The sequence below is a fragment of the Trichoderma citrinoviride genome (assembly GCF_003025115.1).
Source record: "Trichoderma citrinoviride strain TUCIM 6016 unplaced genomic scaffold BBK36scaffold_10, whole genome shotgun sequence".
NCBI classification, from domain to species: Eukaryota; Fungi; Ascomycota; class Sordariomycetes; order Hypocreales; family Hypocreaceae; genus Trichoderma; species Trichoderma citrinoviride.
Window position 1 is genome coordinate 826,106 of NW_020194718.1, and position 27,734 is coordinate 853,839.

Below are 27,734 nucleotides of genomic sequence, written 5' to 3' on the forward strand. Positions count from 1 at the left end.
CCAGCAATTTACCCTTCTGATTAATCACACTCATCAGTGCCACCATCTGCACACACTCAACAGCCGCCATCCAATAGCCTCGCAGGCATATCTGATCGTGCGGGGTGAAGCTCCCCCGGCTGCAACGTGCCTCCTCTTGGCTGCTCCGAGCTCCCCCAAACCTCCTCTTCCCCGGTTTGTCCAGGGCGTCGTCTGCCACCGCGCCAAATTGACACCGTATCCAATCGGCCCTTCAGCCTGCCCTCCATCAACGCTGCCCGCCTTGTGCCTCCCGCCACTCAAACTGCTCTCTGCTCTGCTCCCTGCTCGCTGCTCCCTGCTCGATTAATCGACGTGCCGCCTCTGAAGCAACAAAGCAACTGTGTGCCTCGACGCTTTTAGGCTGCAGCTCTAGGCGACATCTCGCCTCTTGTCTCTGAGACTTGTTCCTTGTCTCAAGCCTCGCGCATCGCCCTTGCGTCTTCTGTTCGAAAGCACGCTACACTTCCCATCCATCGCCGCGACGTCATCATGCTTTCTCAGAGGCTGTATCGCCGCGCCGCCGCGGTGGCTCCGCGAGTCGGCGTGCGGGCTCTGGCCACGACAGGCCTGAAGCAGACGCGGACGCCGTCAATGGGCGACATCAATCCCACACCGGCATCCATCGAGACCTTCAACGAGAAGCAGAAAGCATTCAGAGAGCAGCTGGTGGAAGCGCAGAAGGAACGGGGAGCTCGTGCGTTTGGTTCCCAGAAACTCCCTGATTCGACCACTCCTAACCAAAGCTCGTCTCCAACTGATGCAGGCGCCACGGCCGCTGTCAAGGGCGACGAGCCTGATCGCAAGCAGGGCCCGCTGACCAACCTCATCTATGGCACCAAGGAAGGCAGGGAGATGGAGGCCCAGATGGAGGCCAGCTTCAGCCAGGTGCTTGCGAGAGGCAAATACGTCCACTCTATTGTGTTCCACGAGGTCCAGCCGGACAAGGTGGACGAGTATGTCGAGCTCACGGGGAAGTTCTACCCCAAGATGGCCAACGCTCCCGAGAACAAGGTCCATCTGGTCGGCAGTTGGCGGACAGAGGTTGGCGACTGCGACACTTTTGGTAGGCACGGCTGCGCGCAGTGCGTTGATCTCCGCTAACGTTTCTCAACTACAGTCCATATCTGGGAGTACCAGCGGTATGAGGGCTATCACGAATCGCGATACTCCATCTCCCACCACCCCGAGTTTGCCGATTTCAACAAGAAGCTCAGCAAATTGATCAAGTCTAAGAAGATATCATTGATGCAAGAGTTTTCTTTCTGGCCCACCACTCCCCCACGCCAACTGGGAGGCGTTTTCGAGCTCCGATCATACACCCTGCACCCCGGCAACCTGCTGGAGTGGGAGACTCACTGGCGAAGGGGCCTCAAGGCTCGAAGGGAGGTCATGGAGGGCGTTGGCGCATGGTTTGTCCAGATTGGGGAGCTTAACACGGTCCACCATCTCTGGCAGTTTGCCAACCTCGAGGAGCGGAGGACACGCCGAGAGAAGAGCTGGTCGGTTGAGGGCTGGAGCGACACGGTGCACAAGACGGTGCCCCTGATCCAGTCCATGCAATCGAGGATTCTGATTCCCATGCCCTGGTCGCCCGTAGCATAAGGGGTTGCAGCATCGCTCGTGCTTTTACAGATCTATGTTTAGTGCGTTTTAACTTGGTATTTGCGGCGTCAAGGAGGGCTTTATGCATGGAGGAGTTGGCATTTCATATGCAAGAGATAGGCATGTGACTTTAGCATCATGTGTGTTTGAGACTTGTTGTCTGTCTATTCGCTTTGCTCTAAATCAAATCAAAAATTCGCTATTCCTGGCTGCTCAGACCATGACTTGGCATATCCAAATGGGACGAGGACTTGCATTTGTGAAAGGGGTATACATGTATCCATAGGTACGCTGCAGGCAACCTGAGAGCGAAGGTTATATATATGTACAGTTCCAACCAAGGCCGCAACGTCGTATACTGCTCAATATTCATGACTCCTCCGCGTACGTCTTCAACTGCACACTCATTACGGCATCCAGGTTGCACCGCGCCTGGTCCAGCATGATGCTGAGGTACCCCAGCTTCGAATACAGCGAGATGAGACTCGGGTCCGCGCTCTCCACCCGCACCTTTTCCCGCACGTACACCTCCTCCAGCTGGCTATCCGAGAGCTTCCTGGACGCCGCCGGCGGCTCCACGGTGTGGTTCGCGGACACGCGCTTGGTGTCGGACAGCTCGTCCCCGCCGGGCTTCCACTTGAAGGCGATGTCCGCCTCGTCGTGCTCGAGGCGTCGGTACGTGCCGATAGCGAGACCGAGCTTCGTGCCGAAATGGACAGGCGCGTCTACGGGCTCGAGGGCGCGCAGGACGAGGACGATGCTGCACTCCTGGAGGGTGATGTAGAGGCTAAAGTTGGGCATGAGGGGCGGCGAAAAGTGCCCCGGCGGGCAGGACCGCGTGGTCCAGCTCGTGTCGGGCTCGTTGATGGGCGGGCCCTTGAGGAGGGCGATGGAGTCGGAGATGGAGTCGGCGAGGAGGCGGAGGCCCGAGGAGAGGGATTGCGCCATGTTGTTGACGGTGGTGGAGGTGGGGGCTTCGGCGTCGGGGGTGGAAGGCTTGCTGTTGGAGAGGAGGAGGCCGAGGAGGTCGATTGATTCGTTGAGATGGGTGTGGACGGTGTCGAGGGCGTGGATGTGGATGGGGACGGATTGCGAGAGGGTGATTGCTTGTGGGGGGATGGTTCGGAACTGGAGGCCGAGGGTCTTTGTATGTCGCAAGTAAAGCTGTGTAAGTAGAACGATATGAAGAGAGAGCGTTTATGCTACGGCCGACTCACCCCCTTGACGATGCGCGTGCCGACCCGTGTGATGGTGCCCTTAACCCGCTCGTTGCGCGGCGTGCTCATCACCAGCGTGCTCCCGGGATCGACCGGCGCCAGCAGGGCGTAGCAGTCCTCCAGGCCATGCTTGAGCTCCTCGCATATCTCAAGGGTCCTTTCGACGATCCAGGCCAGCTCGCGCCTCTTGAATGATATCAGCATATTGGTCTTGGCTTTCGATCCCGCTGCTTCTGTTCTTCTCATTCTTGCCCCAGGGTTGTGGACTATTACTGACCTGGGTTTCGGCAACCTTTATGGTGAGCTCCTCTGGGGACACGGGAGGCCAGATGTCCAAAGACATGGCTATTCAGCTCGTCGCGCGAGTTGGGAATGGTCGGCGCCTGGCACGCAGGCAGCCATTCCCCTCCTGGTGAACAAGAAGAGGCCAGTTTTCGAGGGGTCTGGGGAAGGGGAAAAAGAAGCTTCAGCCGAAAGGTCGCGAGCAAAAGGTAAATGACGTTGCCGGATTGCTACAAGGTACAGCGAGGTTCGCTGGTGGGGCTGTGCGATAACGGCAGCGATAAGGAAAAGCGGGCTGGGAAGAACTAGGAGGCAAGTGCCAGGCAGTCGTAGATGAGAGTCTCCTCATCATTATTTCATACCTACTTTGAACGCTGCTTCACCACCAGAAGACACCCTTCCATCATCACCTTTCTTCCGGCAATTATCACTCACTTTGCTCTGTTCTGTAACTACTGGAACTGCTCGTCATTGTTGATCATCATCTGTATCCCCTGTTCAACCACCACCGCTGGTTCACCATGACACAGCCAGAAAACGCCCCGTCTAAGCTGGTGCCTGGGCAGACAAGGAAGATGGCCCCAATCCCAGAGGGCAAGTTACACTTTTCACGGCCGGTCAGGACACGTTGAGCTTCTGCTAACGGCCGGGACACTAGGCGCCAGAATTCAGAAGCGTCCCCTCACTCGGCGCCAGCTCCCAGCGTCATCCAAGACGCCCGTCATCTACGTGTCCTCAAACTCCCCCCTCATGTCTGTCGTGAGGCGGACCAGGAAGTTCCTGGACAAGGCCCTGCGCAGCAATGCTTCTGCCGCCAAGAACGTGTCGCTGCACGCCCGCGTTGAGGCACTGAAGCGAGGCAGCGGCAGTGGGACTGCTCGTGGAGCCGTGGTGACGGTCATGGGCACAGGTAAAGCTATTGAAAAGACACTAAACGTGGCAAGCTGGTTCCAGCAGCAAGGAGACTGTGACGTCGAGATTAGAACACGGACTATCGGAACAGTGGACGACGTGGTTACAGGCGATGCGGACGACGCGTTTGGCGCTGACAGCGAAAGCCGACTGAGGAAGCTGAACTGCTTAGAAGTTGCCATCAGTTTGAAGTGAAGCTCTTTTGGACTTCTGACACATGACGAAAAACATTTCAAGATCTTCAAAGGGGCGATATGGCCAAGCTCGCTCAATGACGATGTCTATTAGCGATGCGGACATGCAGTGAGCTCGCATGCAATCATTGCACGAATCTCATCGCTGACCAACCAGTCAACAGCAAGCAAGCATCGAACAACGCCCATGAGCCAAGATGACACACGTATCTTGACCAGCCTCCCGGGAACGCCACCGCCCATTAAAGAACCTCACATAGGCAGCCAGCAGATGCCTCCGGAAGCGTCAAGTGAAGGAGATATCTTTCTCTTCAAAATCCAACATGCCAGAACCGATGCCGCCCCATTAAAGACGATAGAAGAAAAGAGCAAAGCAATATCAAGTAGAGGACCCATAACTCCGATGCCGATGCAGCCATTTTAACGCCAACAAATACCGAGAAAAAATCGAGAACAAAACTCCAACGCTTCCAAACTCCGCAGATCTCCCGTCACCCCGACAATTCGTCGCGAACCCGCCATACCGTTGAGAGAAATCGAAAAGAGATTCAATCCGTTGTGCGCCGCTTCCCTATGCTTTGTGTCATTCGCCCTCCAATCGCGAGTCTTTCCAAGATATTTTCGTTTTCATGCTCGCGGCATGCGTCGTCTTCCGATGAATGGTCTTATGGCGCCATATTCATGTGAGGCGATAGGCGCTTGGGTATTGGTTAGCCCCCTGCATCGAAACCTGACTAACGGCATTGATCACGGCACGGTTGGGTGATTGTCTCTCAACTCACTCGATAATCAGCTCTTCGCCTCGCCACACACCACTGGCGACCCAGAGCCCACAGTTGACGAACTCGGCATAGCGCTTGTCCGCAGTCTTGACCGTGGCAAAGGTCCGAAAGCCGTACTGCCGGGGATCGATGTTGTCCTTGGATTCCCGCGCGCTGAGCAGGGTATCGAGGACGTCACACGGGCCCGACAAGGACCCTCGCGTGCGCATCTCCAGCATGGCCGGAGGCTGGTCGGTGGTTTGCAAGACAAATGCGCCCTCGACGATGCGAATGGGACGAAAGCCCCGTGCCTGCCCGAGATCATATCCGCCCGCCTAACGATTTGTCAGCTGATGTTGTTCCTTTTGGAAATTCCATTTTCGCCATCGCCCTCCATTTCCGTCGGGGGGCCGGCATCGGTTCGGGAAGCCCAGGGTGCAATCATACCATGACTCGGCCGTTGCCAAATGACCCGGACCACCTGCCTCCCTTGATGGTGGTGATCTCCTTTTGCACGCGGTTCTCGATCCGGGAAGGCTCCGGGTTGAGAGCGACTGCGATGCGGAAGTCAAACTCGAGCGTCGGCATGGCGAAGGAGACGCTCGGACAGGGAAAGTGCTCGAGCGAGCGCTTGCAAGCCTCCTCTACGCTCCTGTAGGAGGACAAGAGGCTGGATGTTAGCCAACAATCGGAGCTGGGCCTGCGCTTCAGAGGCCTTTCGCACTCGTCGGGGTTCAGCTGCGCGACGTACTTGCCCGTCACCGTGGCATCGCCTCCCTGGTCCTGCTGGTGCTGAGGCTGCTGTGTCTGGTGCTGGGGGCTCGTCGCGGAGTTGCAGTTGCTCGGGCCGCCGAGCTGGGCGGGAAAGTGAAGGCTGGCGGCGATGCCCGTGTCCCACTCATCGGCACACCACTCTCTCTTGACTCCTCGGCACTGGTGCTCGTTGTGAGGCAGGCACGTCGACGCGGCGACCTCGGTAGGGGCCGTCGTGGTCGGCAGAGAGAGCGTCTCTGTGTCGGTCGCCATGTTCAGATCCAGTCGAGGATGTGGTGCCGACCTTGTCTCTCTCTCTCTCTCTCTCTCTGTGTGTGTGTGTGTGTGTGCCTGTATGCGCGCGTGTTGACTTGGGTTGAGGTTGAGGTTGAAGCTGAGGTCGAGGTTGAGCTGAGCCTGAGGATGGGTTCGGGCTTGGTAATCGGGTCGGCTTTGGTGATTGCGCACACTGCCCTGTCACGGAACCCAGGACGGCCTGGGAGGAGCGATGGAAGTTGATGAGAGAATCCGCGCCGTCACCTCTACGATACTGTCGTCTGCCGGTGATGTAGGGTCGAGCGCATCAAGACTCGAGATGATGGGATGTCGTCTGTATTTGGTAGGGGAGGGGGGTGTTCTCGACCAAAGGCTGGTCGGCAGCGGAGAGATGGGTATATGAATCTCACAATCAGGCTCCGCTTTTGGATAATCCCGGTGGGGGTTATGAGCGAATGTAAGGCAAGGTAGGTAGTACGAGGGTATGTAACCGGTACGTCCCGGGACCGACTCGATTTATACGGCCCAAAGAGGAGCTGGGTGCCGCTGTCGCTGCTGAGTGAGCGGTGCGTGGTGCGTGGTTGGGTAATTGGTAATACTGGATTACTTGGAGGGGCAGCTGAGGACCTTGGTCGGGCTGGATGGGACGGGGCAAAGGTTGGAGGAGCTTGCTATTGCCGAATGTCCGCTTGTCCCGGCCGAGAGAGAAGAAGGATGACAACGAGGGCAAGAGCGAGGCGGCGAGCGAGCGGAAAGGCTGGGCAGGGAGGGCTTTTAGAAATGCAAAAAAGGGTGCTCAAGTTGAAATGTGTCTTGGATGGGAGAGCGTGTGGCGGCGTGTCGTGTCTAAGTGGTAATAATAGCGTGTGAGTGCGTGCGCGCGCGCGTGTGTGTATTTTTGGGGGAGATGGAGATGGGAGGCGGACGGGACTGGAGTGTCTTTTGCCAACGAAGGCAAACGTCTGTCGGAGCTGGGAGGGTCCTCCGGACTCCCGTGCCTTGGTCTGAAGCCACCAAGTTAGCACTCGTATTAGATAGAAGAGGTGCCACCGCCGTAGAGGCAAGTCAGATAAGGTAAGGCGGAAGGATGGGCACCCAACGCCATCGTTACTTGGCACGGAAATCCACCAGCGCGTGTCAGGCCTTGTCTTGTCTTTGAGCCTCTGTGCAGTTGCACTGCTGCAGCGAGAAGTGCGTGGCTCCCTGGTCTGGGTCTGGGTCTGGGCAAAGGCTGGCAACCTGGGCACCCTGGCCGCCTTTATTACTTGAGCTACTTGTCAGCTACTTTGTTGTGATATAAAATCCGAAGAATGATTTCAAATGCGGGTCGCGGATTGGGCGCAGCATGTGCGAAAGGTACAGTAGTACTAATCTAGGTAATAAGCGAAAGCTAAGCGCTACGTGTTGTGGTGGTGGCAGGATGGGGGAAGATGAAATTAGCCTTTTTTTTTTCCTTTTTATTACTGCGCAGTTGAATTGGATTTAGGAGAGAGGGAGAGGGAGAGACAAGTTGTAGCGATGGGGAGGATGAATTGGAATTCGATTGAAAGGGTTTGCTGCAGGTAATACGGAGTGCAGAATTCGAGGCCTAGTAGTAAAGCGTATAGTACTGTATAGTAGATGTTGCCCTGTTGGTGCTACGCTGGTTGGGATGGTGTTGCTGCGACTGCTACTGTGCTATCTTGGATGGTTATTACTACTTGTAAAGTACATGCATGCATGCAGAAGTTGCCGGTTTGATGTCATGAAATGGGTGCTTGCTGCAAGCTGCAAGCTGCAAGCTGCCAATACTACTGCTGCTAGTTATTGTAGCAAGTTGGCCGAATCGGCTCCCGTGGGTTGGGGCTGGCGCGTGTGTGTGTGCAAAGTCCTCCCTTGCGTGGTGCGAAACTTGTACCGTTTCTTCCCTCCGAGGGGATAACAAGTCGGACTGCTGTTGGGGAGTTTCCGTTTGAAAATCTGGGATTGGCGGTACCTGGCGGATAGTAATACTTTCCACGGCTTGTTTTGTAAAAGGTCATAGTAGTACCCGTACCTTGCGAAAGAAAACAAAAGCAATGCAGCAAAGTGGGAGAAAACAAGAACTATGCAGTATAGTAGTACGTGTACATGGAAGTTGGTGGTGCGTTGTTCTTCGGTGTCCGAGGTGGGTGGGCTTGCATGGGCCGGTGCGGGATGATGGAGGACTGCGGAGGGCGAATTGGCTGCGAAATCTCCACGGACTAGTATGTACTTCCTTTTTCCTTACGACGAAGGATTAATAGTTCCATGGAGACCTGTATCCCTTACACGAAACTTATATGTTCCTTACATATATAGATCTACTACTTATCGGGTGGGTAAGAGGTGATGATGTGAAAAATGGAGATTGGAGAAGACGGGCGAGATAGTAGTGTGTGTATTCTCGCGGAGTTATAATATCCGTTACCTCTAGATGGGCGATAGTGCGTGCGCGTTTGTGTGCTACGGAATTGGTACTATCACTGTGGAATACAAGTACACAACTAGACGGATGAAAATGGAGAAGGGAAATGGAGAATGAGTGGGAGGAGAAAAAAAGTGGCCGGTGCGGTGACTTCGGGGTGCCGAACCGGCGGGTTTGCGGACCGAGGATGGAAAGCGGTACAAGGAAACTTGGAACATGGATCGATCAAGCTGGGTGCGAAAGTAGGTAGGTACATACTCTCCAGGCAAAGAAGAGAGAAAGAGAGAGAGAGAGAGGTCATATTGAATCGAGATTTGGTTTACCTGAAGGCTGATGCTTCTGTTAATTATCATGCTATTTTACCCCGGAATTCGGTGGGTTCTGGTTTAAGCGGTCGGGATGAAATCTCGCTGTTTGTTTTAGGGGAAGATTTGTTAGATGGGATAGTAGTAGTATCGTTCCTATGTACCTATGTGAGGAGAAGCCAAGCCAAGGAGCGGCCCCTCCCCCTTGTTGCCTTTATTGCAGATGGTGGCATCGCATCTTTGTAAAGAACACGGATATTACCATCATCTCTTGCATGGAAAATGGATGGGTGGGCATGGGGGGAAAGCATAAAGAGCACAGATCAAGTCAATCTCTTTTCTCTCTACCCTTTCCATGCAAACTTTCTTCCCATCTGTGTACATACATACTACGGTATGTTGCGCCGACGCGAAGAAACATTCATTCTCGTCAACACTTTCTCGGAGTAAAAGGAAGCTCCAGGTTCTCCAAGTATTTTTGCCATGGTCGTGTTACGACAAAAAGTCCATTGTAGTACAGGCATGTAATAATTTGGAAGTTCCATGTGAAAAAGCCCCAGCAACATTTGCAGCGGCCGCGTCGCGGGTGGAATTGTGTGTGCGGGTGAGGATAGATGGCGGATAAAGTACCGCTGCTGTACCTTTTTTTTTTTCCTTCCCCTTTTCGTCGGAGCATTCTGAACTCTGAAGAAGGTGAAAAATTCCAAGGCTGTTTCGGCGCGATTGTCAACCCGGAGAGTACAGACAGCGTTGGACTTGTGTACTAGTAAGGTAGATAAGTAGTAATGACGGAGAGGGCTGGGAAGGGCGGGTAATCCCCGATGGGCCTGGGGCGGAGGTACACGGAGGGTACTTGAGATGGGATGGACAGTTGGTGGTTTGCTTTGTTGGACAAGATGATTGGGTGGTTTGCTTGGATTTTGCTTTTTCCGGGATTGCGACTCTGTTTCATGCGTACTTGGTAGGTATATAGATTGGGGATGCGTCTGCTTGAACGCACGAGAGGGATACCCAGTACTTGCACGTGTGATGGCATGGCAAGGGAAAAGGGAAGATGGAAGTTCGGGAGTCCGAGATTGGAGACATGGGGATGTGATGGGGATATTTGGAGTGCATACGAATTACTTCCCGAGCAACCTTCTGTCTCCAAGATGTGGGTTTTTGAGGCCTGTGGAAAGCTACTCTCATCGAAAAGATGATACAAATAGCTACAGGAGATGGTTCTTGTAGCAGCTCCATACGCAAGATACAGTCAACAGAACTGTGCTCCAAGATGGGCTACTTGGCAGCAGTGACATGCCAGTTCCCAGCAGTTTGGAGGGGGTTTCGGAGAATGACAGCCTTTCTCGGGATCCATCTCCGCTCAGGTGGCGCCGCATGTACCTTTCAAGTACTTGTTTGATATCGTCAAGCGGGCGTATGTAGGTGAACTGTCCATGATTCGAACAGAGGCCCCATCCTGCCCTGGCCATCTCGTTCGTCTCTTTTCCTGATCAAATCTTGGATTGCTGGTTTCGACTCAGATCTGCTCAGCTGGAACCATGTGCATACATACACACATACAGACCCATATCCAATGTCCCTTGTTCTTCCAATGACACTGCAATCCGATCCCGAGGTGGGAAAACAGTGTAACCCGTTTCCTCACTCCTCCTTTTCCTCACACACAGAGTCTCCCTCCCTCCCTAATAAGGTACGGATACTTCTCAGATGGGTTACGTGCATGCATTGACAATCCCAATCCTTCGCTCCGTCGTACCGAAAAACAGAGACACTGTTGGCCACCCCTTCCTTTCTTTTTTTTCTTTTCTTTTCCGGGCATCATCGTCATCTCGCCTGTCGGCCTTTTGCCACATCCCGAGCGTTGCGGGGACGGGGAGGAGGAGGAGGAGGAGGAGGAATGCGGGAGCCTTGGCAGAACAGATGAGGCAGAGCAACTATGTACATGCTCACATCAGGACTTTGCTGTTGGATTAATACAGAGGTGGCCGGAGAATTGGAGCTACTGTGTATTTACGAAGTAGTAAAGCGTATTCTCGGTGTTAAGCAAACTTCATCGCCAGAGAGGCAAGATGTGGAATTGAAGTATTTGCCGAATCATGGCCTCGTATGTACCAGAACGAGGAAACACCCAAGGCCAAAGCCGGCCCCGGAATTACAATACACACACACTGCCGGCGCTTGGGCAAACAAAAAAGTCCGGGCCCGACAAGGGAGTGCTCGTTCTGTATGTAAGGTATGTATCTGTATTTGTATTTCCCCTCGACTTCTTTTCCGGGGCTGGCGGTGCTGACATACTGTACGCTGTTCGTTTTTGTATCCGTGTATCCGTCAAGTCCCATCTCCTTTCGTTGTCTACTATTGGCTTTATGACATAGATAGATACCTTGATGCCCGAATTGTAATACGCGGTGTTCTTTTTTTCAGCAAATGCCGAACTATTTACTTAGCATCTGCCGTTGACCATGATTCAAGGACGACCTGGAAGCTGTTGGGCTACTCATTGTGATGGACAGAGTGAAGAGGTTCGCGCCTCGCTGCTTGGGGCAAGACGGCAGACTTGGCGGGCAACTATTTGCGGCCTTCTCGTTCTCGAAACGAACAATGAATAAACGTTGACTTGATATGAACATGATGCTGCTCCTATGTACGCAGACGAATGCCTTACCCAAGCGCTGCTTGCTAGTAATTTAGCAGAGCCGTTCTACGCAATACACACACACACACACACACAAACTAGCAACCACGCGCACACATGTTCGGCCAAAAGTGTGCGGAAAGATGGTTGTCTTGGTCGGAGACATTCAGTATGTGCTTTCTAATCGCATCACTCAAATCGACGATGGCTACAAGTGCTATTCGCACTTTTCGTACGGATTTTAGGCTTCTCTCTTCCTTCGTTATGGTTGTTGACGCCTAAGAAGGGGGCGAGTCAGAGAGTGTTCTAGTAGACCTTGTGTCATCTTGAGATTATTAATCTGCAGCCGTGAGAGCTTGGAGGAGGAAGTTCTATTGTTGTCGTTTCTTACCGCTTACGGGAAATGCGTGTTGCTTTCATAATAACAAGGCAATGGGGAGTGTGGAATCATGGGGGCATTGATGAGCAGGGACAAACAAGCAGCAAAAATGGAATCGATCGATCGATCAGCCAGCATATCCCTTTTTCAGATTTGGCATCTTTCAATTCTCACCACCTTTTGCCATGAAAAACCTTCCGGATGTCGGGAGGAGGGAAGAGCGGAGAAGCTTTTTCCTTTTTGTCGATGACCGTCATGTTTGTCATTTTCGGCAGATGGGTAATAAGAGGTTGAATCTCTTCCCAAGAGGGCCCGGGCTGCTTTAGTCCCGTGTTCCGACTTCTGCGCCTTGTCAGAATATAACGGCAATCAATGGGGCTTTCTCTTTTTCTGACTTGCCTCTGGGCTGGAGAATTTTTTCGGACTTTGTGGTGTGTGTTTGGTGGGAGAGGAGGGACACATTCTCAAATGTCCGATCTGGACCGTGTCTAAGCTCCGAAAAGCTGCCCATCTTTTAATATCCTCTGCTTGTGTTTCGGTTTCCACACTCTGCTGAGGTAGAGAACGTATTTTACCTTGATTGATCAAAAACGGATTTTGGCTGGATCAACTTACACGATCAATCCGTGCCTGCTCTACCTACCTATACCTATCTATACAAGTCTCGTCTACAAATTCTCATGCTCCGTGGATTTTCCCATGCCACTTGACATGAAACGTCCACTCTCTTCATCCCCATTGCCTAGATATCATCTCCGGTCCCTCGGGGAGGGCAGCGGCAACTTCCGCTCTTCTGGCTGTAAGCTTCCCTCCCCCCTTCAGTCCCACTTGGGCTGCTTTTGCTCAATCTTCAATCCTCTCTTCAGCGGCCGTTTCTTACAAGGTATCATGTACTTGCTCTCATCCAAGAAGTTCTCCTCGGACATGATTCTCGTTCGAAGCTAGTCTCCTCCCATCTCCTCCCCCCTCCCCAAATACAGTATCAATTTCTCTGAAGAAGATGGGGATAGCTGTCATATAGACTATTTACCCCCCCTAACATCTCCAAAAACTAAGCATTATCGCCTACTAGCAACAACTCACATGTCATGTTCAGAGGCCCCTCCCCGTCAAGCTAAGTCCATAGTCTCGGGAATTCTTGCTCCTGTATCCTTTTAGTAAGGGGATGCCCCTTCGCAAGAAAGCCTCGCAACTCTCCCAAACCACAACAAACGACATCATCCTCACACCCCAAGTTCTATGTAGCTCCCCAGTTTGGACTCCCTCGCTTTTATACTGTCCTCGCCTCACTACAGGATTCCTTCCCGTTCTTGGACCCCCCTCAACGTAACTTTGCATTGGGTACCCATAATCAAGGAATAGCCTTTCACTTTTCCCCCTCAGAAAGGCTTTCCATGCAATCATTCCCCCGGCCATCACGTAGCCAAAACACAAGCCAACCTCCCCCTCGGCATAACACCACCCCGAACTTTCCAACTCTCCCCCCCCGCCTCCCTTCATACACCACCACAAGCAAATCCCAGCTTGATGCGGGATCCAACAAGCATTCATACTGCTACCCAGAAGGGGACACCTTCAAGACCTGTAAGCCACGTCCCAGACGTATATGTCTCGACGAAAGAGGAATCGCCGCCGATTACCAAATGCTCCATGACATGTGAGAGTGCTTTACATCGCCTCAAGACCGACATACAACATCTACATTGCCTTCTACTCACTTGCGTAAATACATCTCTCTACGCCTATCACTGTAGAACCCGATAGGAAGAGCAAGTCACTCGCACCAGCCTCATGGCGACACGCTGTCCCTTTCTTGGAACACGGATTCTCCTCCACGAAAATTTGCCATAAACATGCATTCGTGCGTGCATAGATCTATGGTCGTTGCATCTATTCACAGAAACAAAGAATGAGCACAGCCGTGCCTTCATATATAAAATGATCCAGGAAATCAAGCCCCTAGTATCATGACCTACGAGGACCCCATCGGCAACACCCCGTCGAGGACAATATTGTTCATCCACCAACGACGTCTTCGACGGCTCCCCGCAGGCAAACGAATCGAACTGCCCCCCGTGCAAAACCAGCTCACCGTTGGGCATCGTCCCAACCCGATAGCGCCCTTTAACCAGCCTGGATCCGTCTGTATACTCATCAGAAACGACGCCATGCACATTTGAATTGACCGTGAGGACCAAGGAGAAAAAGTCGAGCGTCGGCCAAGGGAGCCCTTCTCCTGGTGTTTGTGTGAAAGTGAGGGAAGAAGTAAATCAAGTCCAGATTGTCAAAATGACATCGCGTAAGATACAATGAGAAGCGAAAAAGAGATTTCGTCAACCGTTTCGATAGTCCGAAACCCTAACCATACACATCTCTTCCCGGAGCCCGACCGCCATCGTATGCTACGACCGAGTCCCAACAGAGTCTGCGTGGACAGGAGAAAGAGGCAAGTGCCAGATGAATGTTTCCGTTTCCGCTTAGATGCGAACGGTGGGCTGGCCAAGGGGCTTGAGCACGTTCTCAGCGTATCGGCCACCAAAGTTTCCTAGAATCAGGCGTCAGTTTCGTCAGAGGGCCCAGTCAGGACAAGGATCAATTGGGCTTACCTGGAGGGCTGTAGTTGCAGACGGTGTACCAAGACTGCATGGAGAGGACGGTGCCAGCAGGGCACTTGGCGGTGTAGCATCCGACCTTGGTGGATGACTTCCAGACGAGCTGGGTGAAGTGGCCCCAGGAATCCAGGTTGGAGCCTGAGGGAGGGTTGGCCAGGCCGAAGAAGGTCCAGTTCTCCATCTCGTCGTTGTACCACTGGTCGGTAACGCCACGGCGAGCCGCCTCGATCTGCTTGTCGTCAATGTTGCCAGTGGAGCCCCAGCTGGCAAGGTTCTGGCCGTAGCCACCGCCACCCTCGGTCCTATCATTCATGTTAACATCACAGGCTCATATCCGTTCATTATATTTGGAGTGTTCGTCTACTTACATGTCATGAGCGAAAACGCAGCCCTGAGCGGTCTTCTGGGCATATCCGGCAAGAGTGTCGTCCCACTCAAGAGCGGGCGAGGAGTGGTTGGCACGGTGGACGTTGTGCTGGTTGACCATGATGGAGCCGTAATCATTTCCGGAGGCGGGAGCCGAAGACGGAGCTGGAGCCGGAGCCGGAGCCGGAGCTGAAGAAGGAGCAGGCTTAGGAGACGTAACCGGCTTGGGAGACGGCGCAGGGGAGGGCTTGGCCACGACAGGCTGAGGAGAAGGAGCCGGCTTGGGGGATGAAGCCGGGGCCGGAGGAGGAGACGGCTTCGCAGGGACGACGACGGTGGTGAACTGCGGCTTGGGGGCTTCCGCTGGCGGTGCAGCTGGCTGGGGAGCCGGCTGGGGAGCAGCCTGAGGAGTCACCGAAGGCGCGGCGGAAGAGGAGAGGGGAGGAGCAGGAGCGAAGACGGGCTTGGGAGCCTGGGCTGCGGGCGAGGGAGAGGCAGCGGCTGGCTGCTCGGAGACGTTCTGAATGAAAACTCCACCGGCAGTTGGCGTAGCAGAGGCGCTGGCAGCAGGGTCGACAGTCACGGTGACGGTGACAATGTCGGTGACCCAGTCCGTCTCCATAACTCGCTTCTCAAGGGGCACGGCCGAGGCCAGCAGGGCACCCGCGGCCAAAAGGACAGCGGACTTCATGTTGAACAGCTGAATATTCTTCGCTTGGGGTTGCTGATGTCAAGTTGAACTTGCTAAGTGAAGAGTTAGCTGTCGAGTCTAGGTATTTGAGCATACATCTCAATAGAGACAATGAATATTGGATATCACGCAGACGATGAAAACATCAAGCAACTGGCTATATAGGGCTCTGAAAGCAATAGTGAATCATGGCGGCTCTGCTCAATGGATAGGTTATGCGTCATCCCACAAAATGTCAGAGGGCTGGTGATGCCCTCTGGAACGCGGCTTGGGCTGATGTGGAATGTAGGACCAGGACACAGCCGTCGAAAACGGAACATTGTGCCACGGTCTGACACCGAGACGTTGGGAGAAGGATCTCGAGGAATGGACAAGGCGATGCTGGGACAACTTGCGCAAAGGCACTTGCCCAGCTGCCCTGAGGGCCAGGGAGGAGAGAGGGGGGAAGAGAAGAAGAGGATGATGAAGCTGTCACATGTAGCATGACGAGATATTCAAACTTTGTAACTGGTGGCGCGGCAAAAGAGCAAAAGCCAATCATGAGGCGCGGTAGATATATATATAGACGAAACAAGGTGTGCAGAGGGAGTTGTCGATCACTGCCTTACCTTGATGAGTTGATGATGCAGCGACGCAAGGCTGGAATCCAGACGGGCGGTCGAGGAGGATTTATATCGAACGTGCGTCAGAACCAGTCTGGTGCAGCACTGCTTTCGAGATCCGGGGGCGGAAGCTGCTGCGGTCGGACAGACTGGCAGGCAACTGAAGAGGCTCGTTGTTGTTGTTGGCGAAGCGCGGTCGACAGAGTGAAAGGAGCGTGTTCAGTCGGCGGCTGGATGCACTCGACCTTGTATGTAACGTGAAGGAGGAACCGGAAACCAGGCCGATAAATAACGAAGTGAATCAGATCGGGTCTCAGAAGAGGAGAGGGAAAGGAGTGGAATGTGCCGTCGAGGACACGGATAAGGAGCGTTTCTGGGGGGGAAAGAGGGGGAGGGAAGGGAAAAGAGATGGTCGCCAGAAGAAGTTCGCTCTCTAGGAGTGGAGGACAAGGAGACGCAGCGGCAGGCGGGCGATGGACGTTAAAAGGAAACGAAAGGCGGATCGACGGACCAGGAGGCGCGCAGAACGAACGAGGCGGCGGTACCAGGTAGAGTGCAGAAGCGTGTTGATGGCAGGGACCGTGGGAGAGCGAAAGGCACGAGGTGGAGGAGACTACTGGGGAGGGGAGATGAAGCTGGGATTGCTGGAGTTTGCAGTGTTTCGAGATGCGCACGCCCCCGCCCAGGGCCCCGGGGGGGTGCTGTAGGCCTTGAGGTGTCTTTGGGTGTCTTTAGGTGGCCTTGGGTGCCTTGCATACGAGGTGCCGGGGGCGAGGGCCCTGTAAGTGTACCTGCAGAGCGAGGCGATTCAGTGACGGGCTGCTGGAGGGCTGCTGGAAGCCAGCTGAGCAGAAGGTGAAGCCTCGTTTGCGCGTGCATGTGCATCCGAGAAGTGACGACATGAACTCTATCTCTTCACCGTATTTCTATCATCTTATTTCTGCCGATGTTGTTTCTGGCAGACATCATTCTGGTGCTTGATTATAGTGACGATGAGAAGGTACCAAGTATTCACGGTCACGAGCACTGACCAGCTGTTGGTTTATACAGACGACAATTGCAACGGACAGACAAACAAACAAACAGAAACACTCCGGCCGGTTCCTGAAAATCACGTTCCGGTTCCTGTGCCTGACGCTACGAAACAGCCAAGTTGCTTAGCACTGCACCTTATTACCGTCGGTCTAGCCTTGTTGGGCTCGCGGGGGAGGATGCGCAGGGCGTGGCTGTAGCGACACGATCAATCGAAGAGAGACCTGAAAGATGCGACATTCCAGCCCAGAGTCAGTCGGTTCTGCTTCCGGCATCTGCGCAGGCTCAGCAGCTGCAGATTGGTCTCAGATTTGCCAACGACTTTGATTTCTGGTGCACCCACGAATACGCGGAGTGCAGAAACCTGGGAGGAGACGTGGCACGAGGCCCCTGTGCAACATGATGAGCTGGACGTGATACCAGCAGCAGACGATTCCATTCATTCGATCAGGTAACCTTCCTTGACTCGATTGGGGCTACTCTTACTGCCTTACTACACTACTAGTACAGTAATACTCATGGCTACCAACTGCAACACCATACTATCTCTTTGCTTTTCAATGTCTCAAGTCCGAATACTATTCATCGCAGCCTCCTGCTAGAGCGTCCGCCTCAGGGCCCGCGCTCATCTTGCCCCGACAAGGCTCAAGATTAAGATTTCCCCCCCAAATGCCAGAAATTACCGCCTTGGCCAGGCCCAACAGCCGAGATGGGAGACTCGCCCAAATAAGTCTCTTTTTGACATGATCCCCTTGCCTCGGCTTCTTTTTCTTTCTTTCGTTCCTTCTTATTCAGGACTGTGAGCATCATGAGCCCGGGCCTCACGATGCTTACGCACATCATTAACGTTACTTTCATGTTTGAGATCGGATGGCGCAGCCGCAGTAGCGAGAGGGCAAAGAAGAGGAGAGAGAAAAGACAGATTGGTTCTAATGGAGGTCTCGTGAACCACCCCGCCGTCACGTTTGCGCTCTAATACTAAGGTACTACTCAACACGAGTGAAAAGGGTTGCTTCGTATTGCGGACATGGAGATGCGATGCGCGTAGCTGGCACTGAGTACCTCTGTCGTTGGCCGATGCATCTTCGGTAACTCTAAACGCACCACAACTTCCTGCACTCGGCTGAAAAGGTCTGGATATGGCTACAAGGTTTCCGTTCTCCATACAGCTTCTGCAGAGCGTTGACAAACTCTCCGTTGCCTGCTCGCCTCCCGTCCGTGCTCTGTATCGACGGTGAGGCACGCACGCAGATGATGGCATCGCATCGTTGGTGTCGTCAAGTCCTTGCCCCTTGATTTGCCTGACCCGCCGTCCACCGAACGTTCCATTTCCCTTCCGTAATGTGCTCAAGGCTGGAGTAGTAGTACTAGCAGTCTTTTCAGCCCTGAATCGGCGCGATTATTCGCCGAGTCCGCCTTTCTCGTGTGTCCTACAAGATCAAATGCTGGGGATCAGACGTCGGCATGGCCCTTTTCTGGGCACTTTTTGCATCCGTCGACATCTTGTCTTGCTTTCCTCGCTGGTACCAGACCGCTACCCGCACGCCCCCCATCATCCTTGCGCCTGTTTAGCCCGTGAACATGCATCTTTTTCCTCCTCTCACGGCGCTGTGCCTTGCAGCAGCTCCAGCGGCTACTCTCGCCCGCAGCCAACCAGCGCCGGCGTCCCCATCAAACAAGCTCCAGGCGGCCTTGCGGGACTTTGTATCCCTGAAACGGCACTAATCGCGCTGTGTCACCCCCTACCTCATCTCCAGCGCTCTTTGTCAGCCTATCGACGGCCTGCCATTGGGCTCGAGCTGGACGAACTTGGATGAAGAAACGGAGTATGGAATCCATGGAGCAGGAGGCGCGATGAATGTCACTCATTTCACCCTTGGATCTCCTATTCTTCGGCGCTGCTGCTGCTTGTGACCCCCATACCTGCCCTGCCCTATGGATCTCCTGGAGCAGCGGTTCAACCAACAGGCGACCGGACCCCGGATATCGGGGCGATGGATGCTACTGTACATGAAAGGCACCGGCAAAGGAAGCCGTTCCCAGCGGCAGGAAGCAGAGGATCAAAACAAAACATGAGGGCATTTCATCGCTCTCGGGCCGCGTGTTCCGACATGTACAAACAGCGTCGCATTCTGGAGTGCTTTTGTCGTACCAGAGACTCGATTCAAGTGCCAGGACTTGCCTGATTAGACGCAGATCCCAATTGTCCAGGATGCGGGGTGCGCCAGAACGGCAACCACTGCGCTTGTTGGCAGGCTTTATTCTGTAGGTATGTTACCTTTTCCCATCAACATTTTTTGCTTCATTTTCTCTTCTTTTTCCTCTTCTTCCTTCTCATTTTGATCGAAACCCTACTACCAAGTAGGACTTCCAAGGACTTCAGCCTGCTCCGTTGCACCTACCACCTATCCGTACCTGTACCCAGAACATGGCTTGCCTCAGCCTCTTGTACCTCTCCCGCGTCTCATCAAGCGCACCGTCTGGGCACACGAGGCCGAGTGAGGCCCCAGCTCCTGGATACACCAACGAACGGCCGTCGCTTTTCTCTTCTTCATATGTCTTTCCCACCGTTTGCGCAAGTTGATTGAGGTCCATACGCAATGGATGGCTCCCCCAAGTCTCCGAAGCCGTCTATTGGCGGGGCGGTACATGCAGCACATGGCTGTCGGAATCCAGGGCAAGACATTCATTGTTTCCCCTTGCGCGCCTTGATCCATTCAAACCGCTGCTCCGTACTACTACTCTACTCCTAGTGTTCCTTGTTTATGGACACCACTATCGTGGTCCATTCCGGCCGAGTAGCCGCCGTCACTCCCTGGTGGTTCTCTGTTTCCCTCGGGCTGCAAACTATCGGCTCCTGCTCATGGGCACCATCACGACGAAGCATTTCTCACTAGCCCGTCGGTACGTCGGCCCATCTCCTTTGATGGTCCCACAGCCTTGATCGAGTGTATCCGCTTGGTGCCAGCCGTCGTGTCTGTCCGCGTCCCCGGGTGAATCAGATAGACAAGTGCTGCCGCGATGCAGTGGTCCCTGTCTCCCATGTCAGCGCCGCTCGGAAGCACAACTCCTACGGCCGGCCCGGAATGACTTGACTCGACTCGACACCCCACGGACTCAGCTCCGCATCCGCGGTCGAGAAGCCTTTAGGGGCTCTTTGGAGTCTTACAGGCGCCTCCTGTACATATGAATCCCAGCAGCGGTGTGTGTTGACCTGCAAAACGACGTCCCTCGGTCCGCCACTCTAGATTGAGTGTAAGATTGACTCCACCAACCGCACGATGGCCGTCATTTACGTGATTAACATTGGGAATCGGGCAATTATTACCAAAACAATATCTATTCATCTACATGTTGCCCTGGATATGACAATTATATCAAGGACATGGCTCACAATAGTTCAGCATTCCTACCCGGAACGCTGGCAACTGTGTCTTACATAAATGAGTCTCTCGTAATGAAGGGACTCCGGGCAATTTCCATCAATATCCAGCACGACCAAAGTCAGCCTCCTGGCAGGGTGCCCGGTCCTTCTAGAACATTGCCAGGACGGGCACGAATCCACAAGACTTGGCTTCACCCCCAGGCCGATGCCGCCGCCTCTTATGAGAGTTGATTTGAGGTGCTGGTAGAACCTCACACTGTCAGCCAAAGCAACACTTAACTGGTAACAATCCGAGCGGCAAAACTCCCTCCCAGGCCGCGGGCTTTCCAGGCCTGCGGGACTGGCTACACGTCTTGTATCTGAAACGAGCCGTCGCCGACGCCTGTTTTCGTTTGACTTGCCTCACGCTTCTGTCCTTCTGTTTGCCTGTGGGCTCTTTTGACGTGGCCAGCCTGGCCATGGGAACTGCACATAAGCGCCGCTAGGGAACCGAGGCGCAAGTTGAGTCTGTCGCACCCCTTTCCAGCTTCTTCAGTGTGGCTGCGCTTGTGCATGTCAAAAGGCAGTAACTCAGGAAGCCTCTGTGTAATTGAGAACTTTACTCTTCTCTACCTAGCTGAATGGTCTTTGTGCTGCCGCGCTGAGGCTTGCATCCACACATAGCTCTACACTAGGTATTGAGGAACATCAACGTCGTTGGCTAAAGTCTAGTTGAACTTCTTTTTGCCACGGCAGACAAGGTACAAATAGTCCCCAGCCGGCGCCATGCGAGAGCCATGTGGCTGAAACGAAACTCAGTGATGTGTCCAGTCGTTTCTTGCCGTCTTCGATGTTGTTGTTTCGGTGATCATACGCTCGTGTTTTCCCGTCCCCGTCCAACGGGTCTTGTCTAAAGCGCTGCGTTGTGGAACCGGGCGGTTTCATCTTAAGCCATCTTTCAGAGTTTTTCACATCTACCCTAGGGACTATCTATATGAGTTAGTTACACTGTGTTCTTTCTGTGAGGTGGAATGAGCCCAAAAGGAGCTGCGTTTGCCGGGCGTGTTGTTGGGTTGGAAGGGGGGAGGCTGCTTCGTGAATATGCGGAGAGCCTTTGGCGTTGGGGTGGGATGCAGGGAGACGTCTACTGCCACGTACTGTATCAACCAGCCAATACTACCAGTAACGATTTTATAACCCGTTGAATAGATTCGTTATGCCATCGAAGTCATAAGTTTGTCGTTGCATCTTGTTCAATTGTTTGCTTGGGTAACTGCCCACGGCCTTTTCCGGATATGCTCCAGGGTAGCAATGCCTGCGCGCAACGGCAAACACCCAAAGTCGTATCCTTTCCATACAAAACTTAAATCATTATCTTACTCGAGAGATTTGCGTGTGGCTTGCCAGGCAAATAACGACGACTGTCTCATATCAGGGATCAAGCATCTGTTCTGTACCTTTTTCCTAGTCAGCCACATCCGCTCCCGTTATCATGCGGCGTCCCTGATGAAGATACTCTGAAAATACATGCATTCGTGACGAAGGAAAAAGAAAAGAAAAACACCAACGGAGACGTCCGCCATACAGCGGAGGCCGAGTCCCCAAAAGCAGAGAAAAGAACCCCTTTTCAAACCAGAACATAAAAAAAACCCGCAGTCTCTTTGCCCAAACCTGCTATTTTTCACAGATTGATGATGTTGATGTAGTCTGGCTGTCAGCTTTTGCCCCCCGAGTGTCACCAACAACAGCAACAACAACAAACGCTGCGGATATGCGTTGTGTCCTAAAGAGGTGGCAGCAAGCAGCAGCAGCAGCAGCAGCAGCAGGAGAGCAGCAAGTTCCCGGGCGCTTTCACAAGCCGTTGACGAGATATATCTTCCATGTCGAAATGTCTCGGGCTCTTCATGCTAGTAGCCTCTACGTTACCTATGCGAATGGCATCTGACAGTTTCCCCCTCCTCGCCCGCCCTCACAATGTACGGAGGCACTATTGGCGATGAGCTTTCGGAGAGAGAATGAGGGGAGCCTGCCTTTACCCCCTTTTCCCCCAGTTTCGGTCGTTTTAGAGTTTTTTCAGCTGTTGTGTCAAGGTATGATTCGTCATTCATCAGTTGTCTTTGTGATGCCCGGGGAAGCTTTGGCCGACGGACAGCACAGCATAAGGGCCGAGATCTCGTGAACTGGTTGTGTCTGAGTAATAGTCTTTGTGGATGTGCGACTGCACAACTTTCGCCATGGGGGTAAGAATTGCCCTGGGGAGGTTTCTGGCGGTCTGACGGAGGGGAGGATGGGAATTTCGTGTAACGCGGGTTTTTGCCTGTTAACCTTCTATTTTGAGTGTCTGGGTTGTGTGTTTTGTGTCGTATGTCTCTGCGTCAAACGGCCTTGCTTCAGGGTGTTTCGTTCTGGACCAGACAGGTCCTGACTCTCATATATCACTCGAGATACCCCTCTTTCTTTCGCGTAGTACCGAAGAAGTCATGATGGGATGGGGCTCACATGTTGCCGAGGAAGGAAACTGCAGAGGGCATCGTATGCAGAATGTTGATGAGTTTATTTTTTTTCGTCTCTTTTTCTTATTTTCGACTCAAGGTGACGGAAAATTGTACACGAAGCATCATCCCCCGACCCCCTGCACTCCAACATCGCGCGCTCTCTCTCTCTCTCTTCTCCTCATCCTCACTGTGAAGCACCAGACTGCGCGGCGACGAATGGCTTCCCGTCTCCAGGGCCGATTCTCACGTCGGCGAAGATCTGTTTCGTCCTCAGCTCAACGGGGGTGACGTTGGTGGGCTGATCGGGAATCTTCTTCTCCAGTTTCTGGTTTTGACGATAATTCGATTAACAAACGTCCGCGCACAGTGAATGCAGTTTGATGACGGAATGACTATGGAGAGGGCGTTTTCTTCTTCTGTGAAGACGTACCAAGTTCTCGTAGACGCACTTGCTGAGCTTCCACTCGGCGGGGCGGCACTGCCAGAGCTGCTGGTTTCGGTTGTCGAGGCATTCCCAGTGCTTGCGGAACTCAGCCAGGCAGTGTGTGTTGATGTCCGTGAGCCTAGATTGCATCTCATCCATCAGTTATCCCTTCCTCGAAGAAACGGGTTGCTCCCCCCCTCTCTTCCAGCCCCAAAGCCCTCGGGGCATATATATGCCGCTCCCCATCCCCAATGAATTGGTGGCTTTTTCCTCGCAAGATGACGAGAGAGAACAACGTACACGCTCTGAGCGCAGCGGGTGACCCTTCGTCCCTCCTTGAGGCAGTTCAGCTCGCCCTTGCCGGGGTTCTCGGTCTTGCACTGCATGTAGTCATCGTTGTAGTCGCGGCACCGCGCGCCGATGAAGAAGGACGCCGACAGCAGGGGCGCGGAGCTGGCGCCAATCTCCTGGACGGGAGGGATGCTGTCGGGGAGAGGCGTGGTGTCGATGAGCACCTGCTGGTGGAAACTGCCAAACAAGATCCGAATCTGTTAGCTTTGCTGGTAATGCGCTGGATGAGGGGAATTGTCGCCGGTTTTTGAGGGCGCCGGGACGACTCAATGGTTGCCCGCTGCTGGTTTCTCGGAGGGGTCGGTGAACGTACTGAGACCGTCGTGATGCCATGATTGCCGGGGACTTTGTGGTCGACACCTGTGTGAAGCCTGCGGGAGGACAATTGGAAGCTCTTGAGGTCTCTTCGGATGGGCTTAGTTGAAAGATTGGAGGTTGCCGTGGCCAATCAGAGGCGACCGGGGGGTCAGCAAGCGCAGCCTTGTTGGTGTTGTCGAGAGGTACCTCGAATGGGCGGAGAGTACCTGGCCTGCGGAAGATGCGATCATTCAACGGTGCCTGAAGCCCGCTGTAGCTGCAGAGCGTTTTCAGATTTAGTGCTGTAGTCTCTGCAATTCAGCAGGCTTGCGGTTGCTGATTAAGAACGGCAGGTACTGCAAGTAGCTTCGTCGAACGATCTCCAGAACTGCTGACTCATCCAAGCCAGAATGCTCTCTTGCGTTGACTTGATGCATCTTCCCTCGTCTTCAACTACCGTTAAGAAGTAATTCCTAGACAGAGCAGCGATTGGGTCTCTTAGCTTTGCCATTCTGCAATTGTCCCTGGTATATGCGCCATTCAGGTGTTGCGCGCATCAAAGGCGCAGGTCGCGCATCTACTCTGAGGACGAGCTGTGATTGGCTCCGTGGTGGACGAGGCTGACACTGCGCGGTACCTGGGTACCTCCTCCATGTACCGCCGAGCGCGACCCTGCAGCATTTTTGTAGCAAGTCAACAAAACTGCCCAGCGACGAGGAAAAACATCCGCCGCATCAAACCTTGGACGGCCTTGCGACGCTGCCAGCGAATCCGCCGACGATACCGCCCTCGGAGATCCGCAATCTCGACATTTCTGATCCCAGTCCGCGCCGCGATACCAATTTCTTCGTCCCTCACAAGCTCCTTGAGGAGCTAAGGCGGCACACGCTCGAGATCCTGCGGTCTGCCTCTGCCAAACCATGTCGCTGTTCGGACAAACGAAGCCTCTGGGCTCGGGAGGGCTCTTTGGCTCGGCCCAGACGGCGCAGCCCGCCCAACAGACGCAGACATCCGGCAACGTCTTTGGCCAGACTCTGGGTGCAGGCCAACAGGCGCCGGCGCTCGGAGGCTCGCTGCTCGCCCAGCAGCAGCAGACACAGCAGGTGCCCGCGCTGTCGCAGTCACAAGCCCAGCTGTCGAGCTCTCTATGGCAGCCCGGCCAGGAGACGCCGCGTAAGTAGCTTCTCCTCATCCATTACTTCAAACAACAAGCAAACAAGCAGACAAGCGACCGTGACCATTTCTTTGCTGACGAGCCATTGGTGGTGGTTGATGATGTGGACAGACCAGAAGCCGATCCTGGAGCAGATGAAGCTCGTGACGGAGAAATGGGACCCTGCCAGCGCGAGCTGCGTCTTCAAGCACTACTTCTACAACAAGGTCGACGAGGCGCACATCCCCTTCTACAAGCCCCAGCCGCACGAGGACCCTCGGGAATGGGAGGAGGCGCTGCAGAGCAAGCCCGCGCCGGGCTTTATGCCCGTGCTGTGCGCGGGCTACACGGGCGTGGCGGACCGGCTCAAGACGCAGAAGCGCGCCATCTCCGAGTTCAACACGCGGCTGCACCAGATCAACGGCTGCCTGGATGCGCTGCTGCAGCGGCATGAGCTGGAGACGGAGACGCGGGCGCTGGCGGCCAGGAGGCGGCAGACGATGATCTCCAACCGATGCCTGGCACTGGCCGCCAAGGTGCAGATCCTGAGGAACAGGGGCTACGCGCTCAGCGGCGACGAGGACGATCTGAAGAGCAGGCTGCAGGCGCTGGAGCGCGACGTGCAGGACCCGGCCGTGGGCGCGCGGGAGGAGGAGCTGTGGAGCAGGCTGATTGTTCTCAGGGAGTACTCTGAGCGGCTGAACAAGGAGATGGAGAAGCCGGCTGGAGCTGAGAGCGAGGGGCTGGACGAGGAGACACAGGCGAAAGCGAAGCGGGTAAGTTGTTGACATGCGGCAGGTTACTGGGTTATAGAGTCTGATGGGCTGACCATGTGAAACTATAGGTACTGGAAGATTACGAGAAGCAGCTCCAGCATCTGAAAAAGGAGCTCGAGGCGCTGAATGCGGACTACCAGGAGTGGGAAAAGAGCAGAAACTCGACGTCACGGTCCCGATAAAGGCTTTCCTTGTGTATATCTGAAAAGAAGGTGTTGCGAGGAGGGGTGGTTCTTACCGAAGGCATGATGCTACTGGTGTTCATTTGGAGACTCTTTTTGTGTTTTTGTTTTGACGTAAACAGGATTGGAACGTTGGTAGGCAGTATTCTAATGCCATAGAAGGGGAGGCTTTGAGCCAACTGGTTTCAGCAACTGTACGGTTCTGCAGGATTGAACGAATTTCAAAGCATAGCCAGTACTTTGTTGCCCCTCAAGTATTTGCATACATGTCTCGCGAATTGGACAGCGTTCGAGGCCAATCACCACATATTCATCCCAGCAGGGATGGACCGTGTGTTTCTTGATTTCCCATTTCTATAGTCGTTCGTTCACGTTTCGTCGCGGATGACCAACACGAGCATCCATCTCTTGTCGTTCCAACCTCGAGTGGTCTCAAATCTATCGTACAGTGAGGAGGGTTGCCTTTGGCTTGGGGTCGTGGACCCCTCGGCGGTATATATCAACATTTCGCCAATCGGAAATCCGGCGCCGCGAGCATCCGCCAATGGATCATGTGCCGGAGCGAGAAGCAATGCGGTGTAGTGTTACATGTTTTTCGTTGGTCTATATACGAACGTTTGATCTTTCTTTTCTTTTCTTTTTTCTTTCGTTATTTTGTTTGCCCGTTTAGAAGATGCGGCTGATCATGTCAACGGCAAAGGGAGCTGATTTCTTGCGGTCAGCAACGGCGCACATGTACGATCCTGAAAGACGTCGATTGCTTTCGTCTTGGTCGGTAGAGAAAGACATACAGAGGTAGAGCATGATGGCCGTGGCAGCGACCTGCTGGACGGTAAAGGTAGCTTCGGCCTCCATGGCGCGAATCTCCTCGGGCGACTGCTGCGGGGGGGCGACTGGACGACAACGTCAGCATTTGTTGCATTTGGCGTATCATAGGTATATCATGATAGCAAGGGGCTTTCAGGAGAACGATGTCCCATAGCTTCGCGAAGCTCTTCGTGGCCAGGGATGGTTATCCTGTTCCTTCGGAGTTGGGCTGGATCTGATCGGGGTTGGGCGGCGCGAGTTAGATAGTAGTACGTACATCCTCCAAACATGATGATATGATGTGATAGCTTCCAAGCTGTTTGGTGACGCTGAGTTCCAAGGTTGACGGGATCGTTACGTTACGTAAAACGTGTGCGATTTCGGATGCGCCCCCTCTGGTTAGGAGTACAGGTACAGTGTGCGGTAAGAAGAAAGCAACAAAAGAACGAGTCCTGTGACAGACTTTTTACGATATGTGAATTGCAAGAAGTTGGTCAGAAGAGAGAGGGAAAGTCAAGGGTTCTTTTTTTGGGTTAGAAATCTGACGGACCCTCGCACATGCATTCGAGAAAAAAATATGATGCAGCAAGAAAAAGCTGGGCTTATCCGGGCTGGCGAATCACAGGCGGCGGCGTGATCGCTCAGCGTCGGGCCGTGAATGGCCGATGTCGTTTGCGGTCAAGCGCGCACAGTAAGGAAAAAAAGATGCAGCAGAGAAATGATACTGTATGCAATGGAGAAGCATCATCTAACCAAAAGCTTCTAGCCCTGATGAGTCTGAGCTTTTTTTTCCTATCGGGAGAAAGATTAAGCTGGC

At 53.8% G+C, this 27,734-nt stretch overlaps 8 protein-coding genes across 8 annotated transcripts; 3 read left to right on the forward strand and 5 right to left on the reverse strand.

Annotated features, from left to right (window-relative positions):
* Positions 1–510: 510 nt before the first annotated feature.
* Positions 511–1,623, forward strand: BBK36DRAFT_1123350 (NIPSNAP-domain-containing protein; the record flags this gene model as incomplete). The annotated part of the gene is made up of 2 exons (XM_024891040.1): positions 511–1,084; positions 1,139–1,623. The coding sequence occupies 2 exons, from the start codon at positions 511–513 to the stop codon at positions 1,621–1,623; spliced, it is 1,059 nt and encodes a 352-aa protein (XP_024748060.1).
* A 369-nt stretch (positions 1,624–1,992) lies between these two features.
* Positions 1,993–3,183, reverse strand: BBK36DRAFT_1123537 (hypothetical protein; the record flags this gene model as incomplete). The annotated part of the gene is made up of 3 exons (XM_024891065.1): positions 1,993–2,787; positions 2,841–3,026; positions 3,118–3,183. The coding sequence occupies 3 exons, from the start codon at positions 3,181–3,183 to the stop codon at positions 1,993–1,995; spliced, it is 1,047 nt and encodes a 348-aa protein (XP_024748061.1).
* A 460-nt stretch (positions 3,184–3,643) lies between these two features.
* On the forward strand, positions 3,644–4,229 carry BBK36DRAFT_1170425 (hypothetical protein; the record flags this gene model as incomplete). Its single annotated transcript, XM_024895440.1, has 2 exons — positions 3,644–3,716; positions 3,781–4,229. The coding sequence occupies 2 exons, from the start codon at positions 3,644–3,646 to the stop codon at positions 4,227–4,229; spliced, it is 522 nt and encodes a 173-aa protein (XP_024748062.1).
* Positions 4,230–4,900: 671 nt separating this feature from the next.
* On the reverse strand, positions 4,901–6,061 carry BBK36DRAFT_1177301 (hypothetical protein). Its single transcript, XM_024896056.1, has 3 exons — positions 5,437–6,061; positions 5,011–5,324; positions 4,901–4,926 (listed from the first exon to the last, which is right to left on the reverse strand). The coding sequence occupies exons 1-3, from the start codon at positions 6,013–6,015 to the stop codon at positions 4,908–4,910; spliced, it is 912 nt and encodes a 303-aa protein (XP_024748063.1). The 5' UTR covers positions 6,016–6,061; the 3' UTR covers positions 4,901–4,907.
* An 8,181-nt stretch (positions 6,062–14,242) lies between these two features.
* BBK36DRAFT_1170427 (PR-1-like protein) lies at positions 14,243–15,434 on the reverse strand (the record flags this gene model as incomplete). The annotated part of the gene is made up of 4 exons (XM_024895441.1): positions 14,243–14,310; positions 14,372–14,679; positions 14,746–15,059; positions 15,276–15,434. The coding sequence occupies 4 exons, from the start codon at positions 15,432–15,434 to the stop codon at positions 14,243–14,245; spliced, it is 849 nt and encodes a 282-aa protein (XP_024748064.1).
* A 7,595-nt stretch (positions 15,435–23,029) lies between these two features.
* BBK36DRAFT_1135905 (NADH dehydrogenase, alpha subcomplex, subunit 8) lies at positions 23,030–24,118 on the reverse strand. Its single transcript, XM_024892799.1, has 5 exons — positions 24,016–24,118; positions 23,652–23,879; positions 23,358–23,490; positions 23,111–23,252; positions 23,030–23,060 (listed from the first exon to the last, which is right to left on the reverse strand). The coding sequence occupies exons 1-4, from the start codon at positions 24,033–24,035 to the stop codon at positions 23,112–23,114; spliced, it is 522 nt and encodes a 173-aa protein (XP_024748065.1). The 5' UTR covers positions 24,036–24,118; the 3' UTR covers positions 23,030–23,060; position 23,111.
* Positions 24,119–24,919: 801 nt separating this feature from the next.
* BBK36DRAFT_1177311 (hypothetical protein) lies at positions 24,920–26,110 on the forward strand (the record flags this gene model as incomplete). The annotated part of the gene is made up of 3 exons (XM_024896057.1): positions 24,920–25,172; positions 25,285–25,928; positions 25,997–26,110. 3 exons carry the CDS (start codon positions 24,920–24,922, stop codon positions 26,108–26,110), a joined length of 1,011 nt encoding a protein of 336 aa, XP_024748066.1.
* Positions 26,111–26,776: 666 nt separating this feature from the next.
* Positions 26,777–27,207, reverse strand: BBK36DRAFT_6169 (hypothetical protein; the record flags this gene model as incomplete). Its single annotated transcript, XM_024898365.1, has 3 exons — positions 26,777–26,814; positions 26,902–27,003; positions 27,195–27,207. 3 exons carry the CDS (start codon positions 27,205–27,207, stop codon positions 26,777–26,779), a joined length of 153 nt encoding a protein of 50 aa, XP_024748067.1.
* Positions 27,208–27,734: the final 527 nt, after the last annotated feature.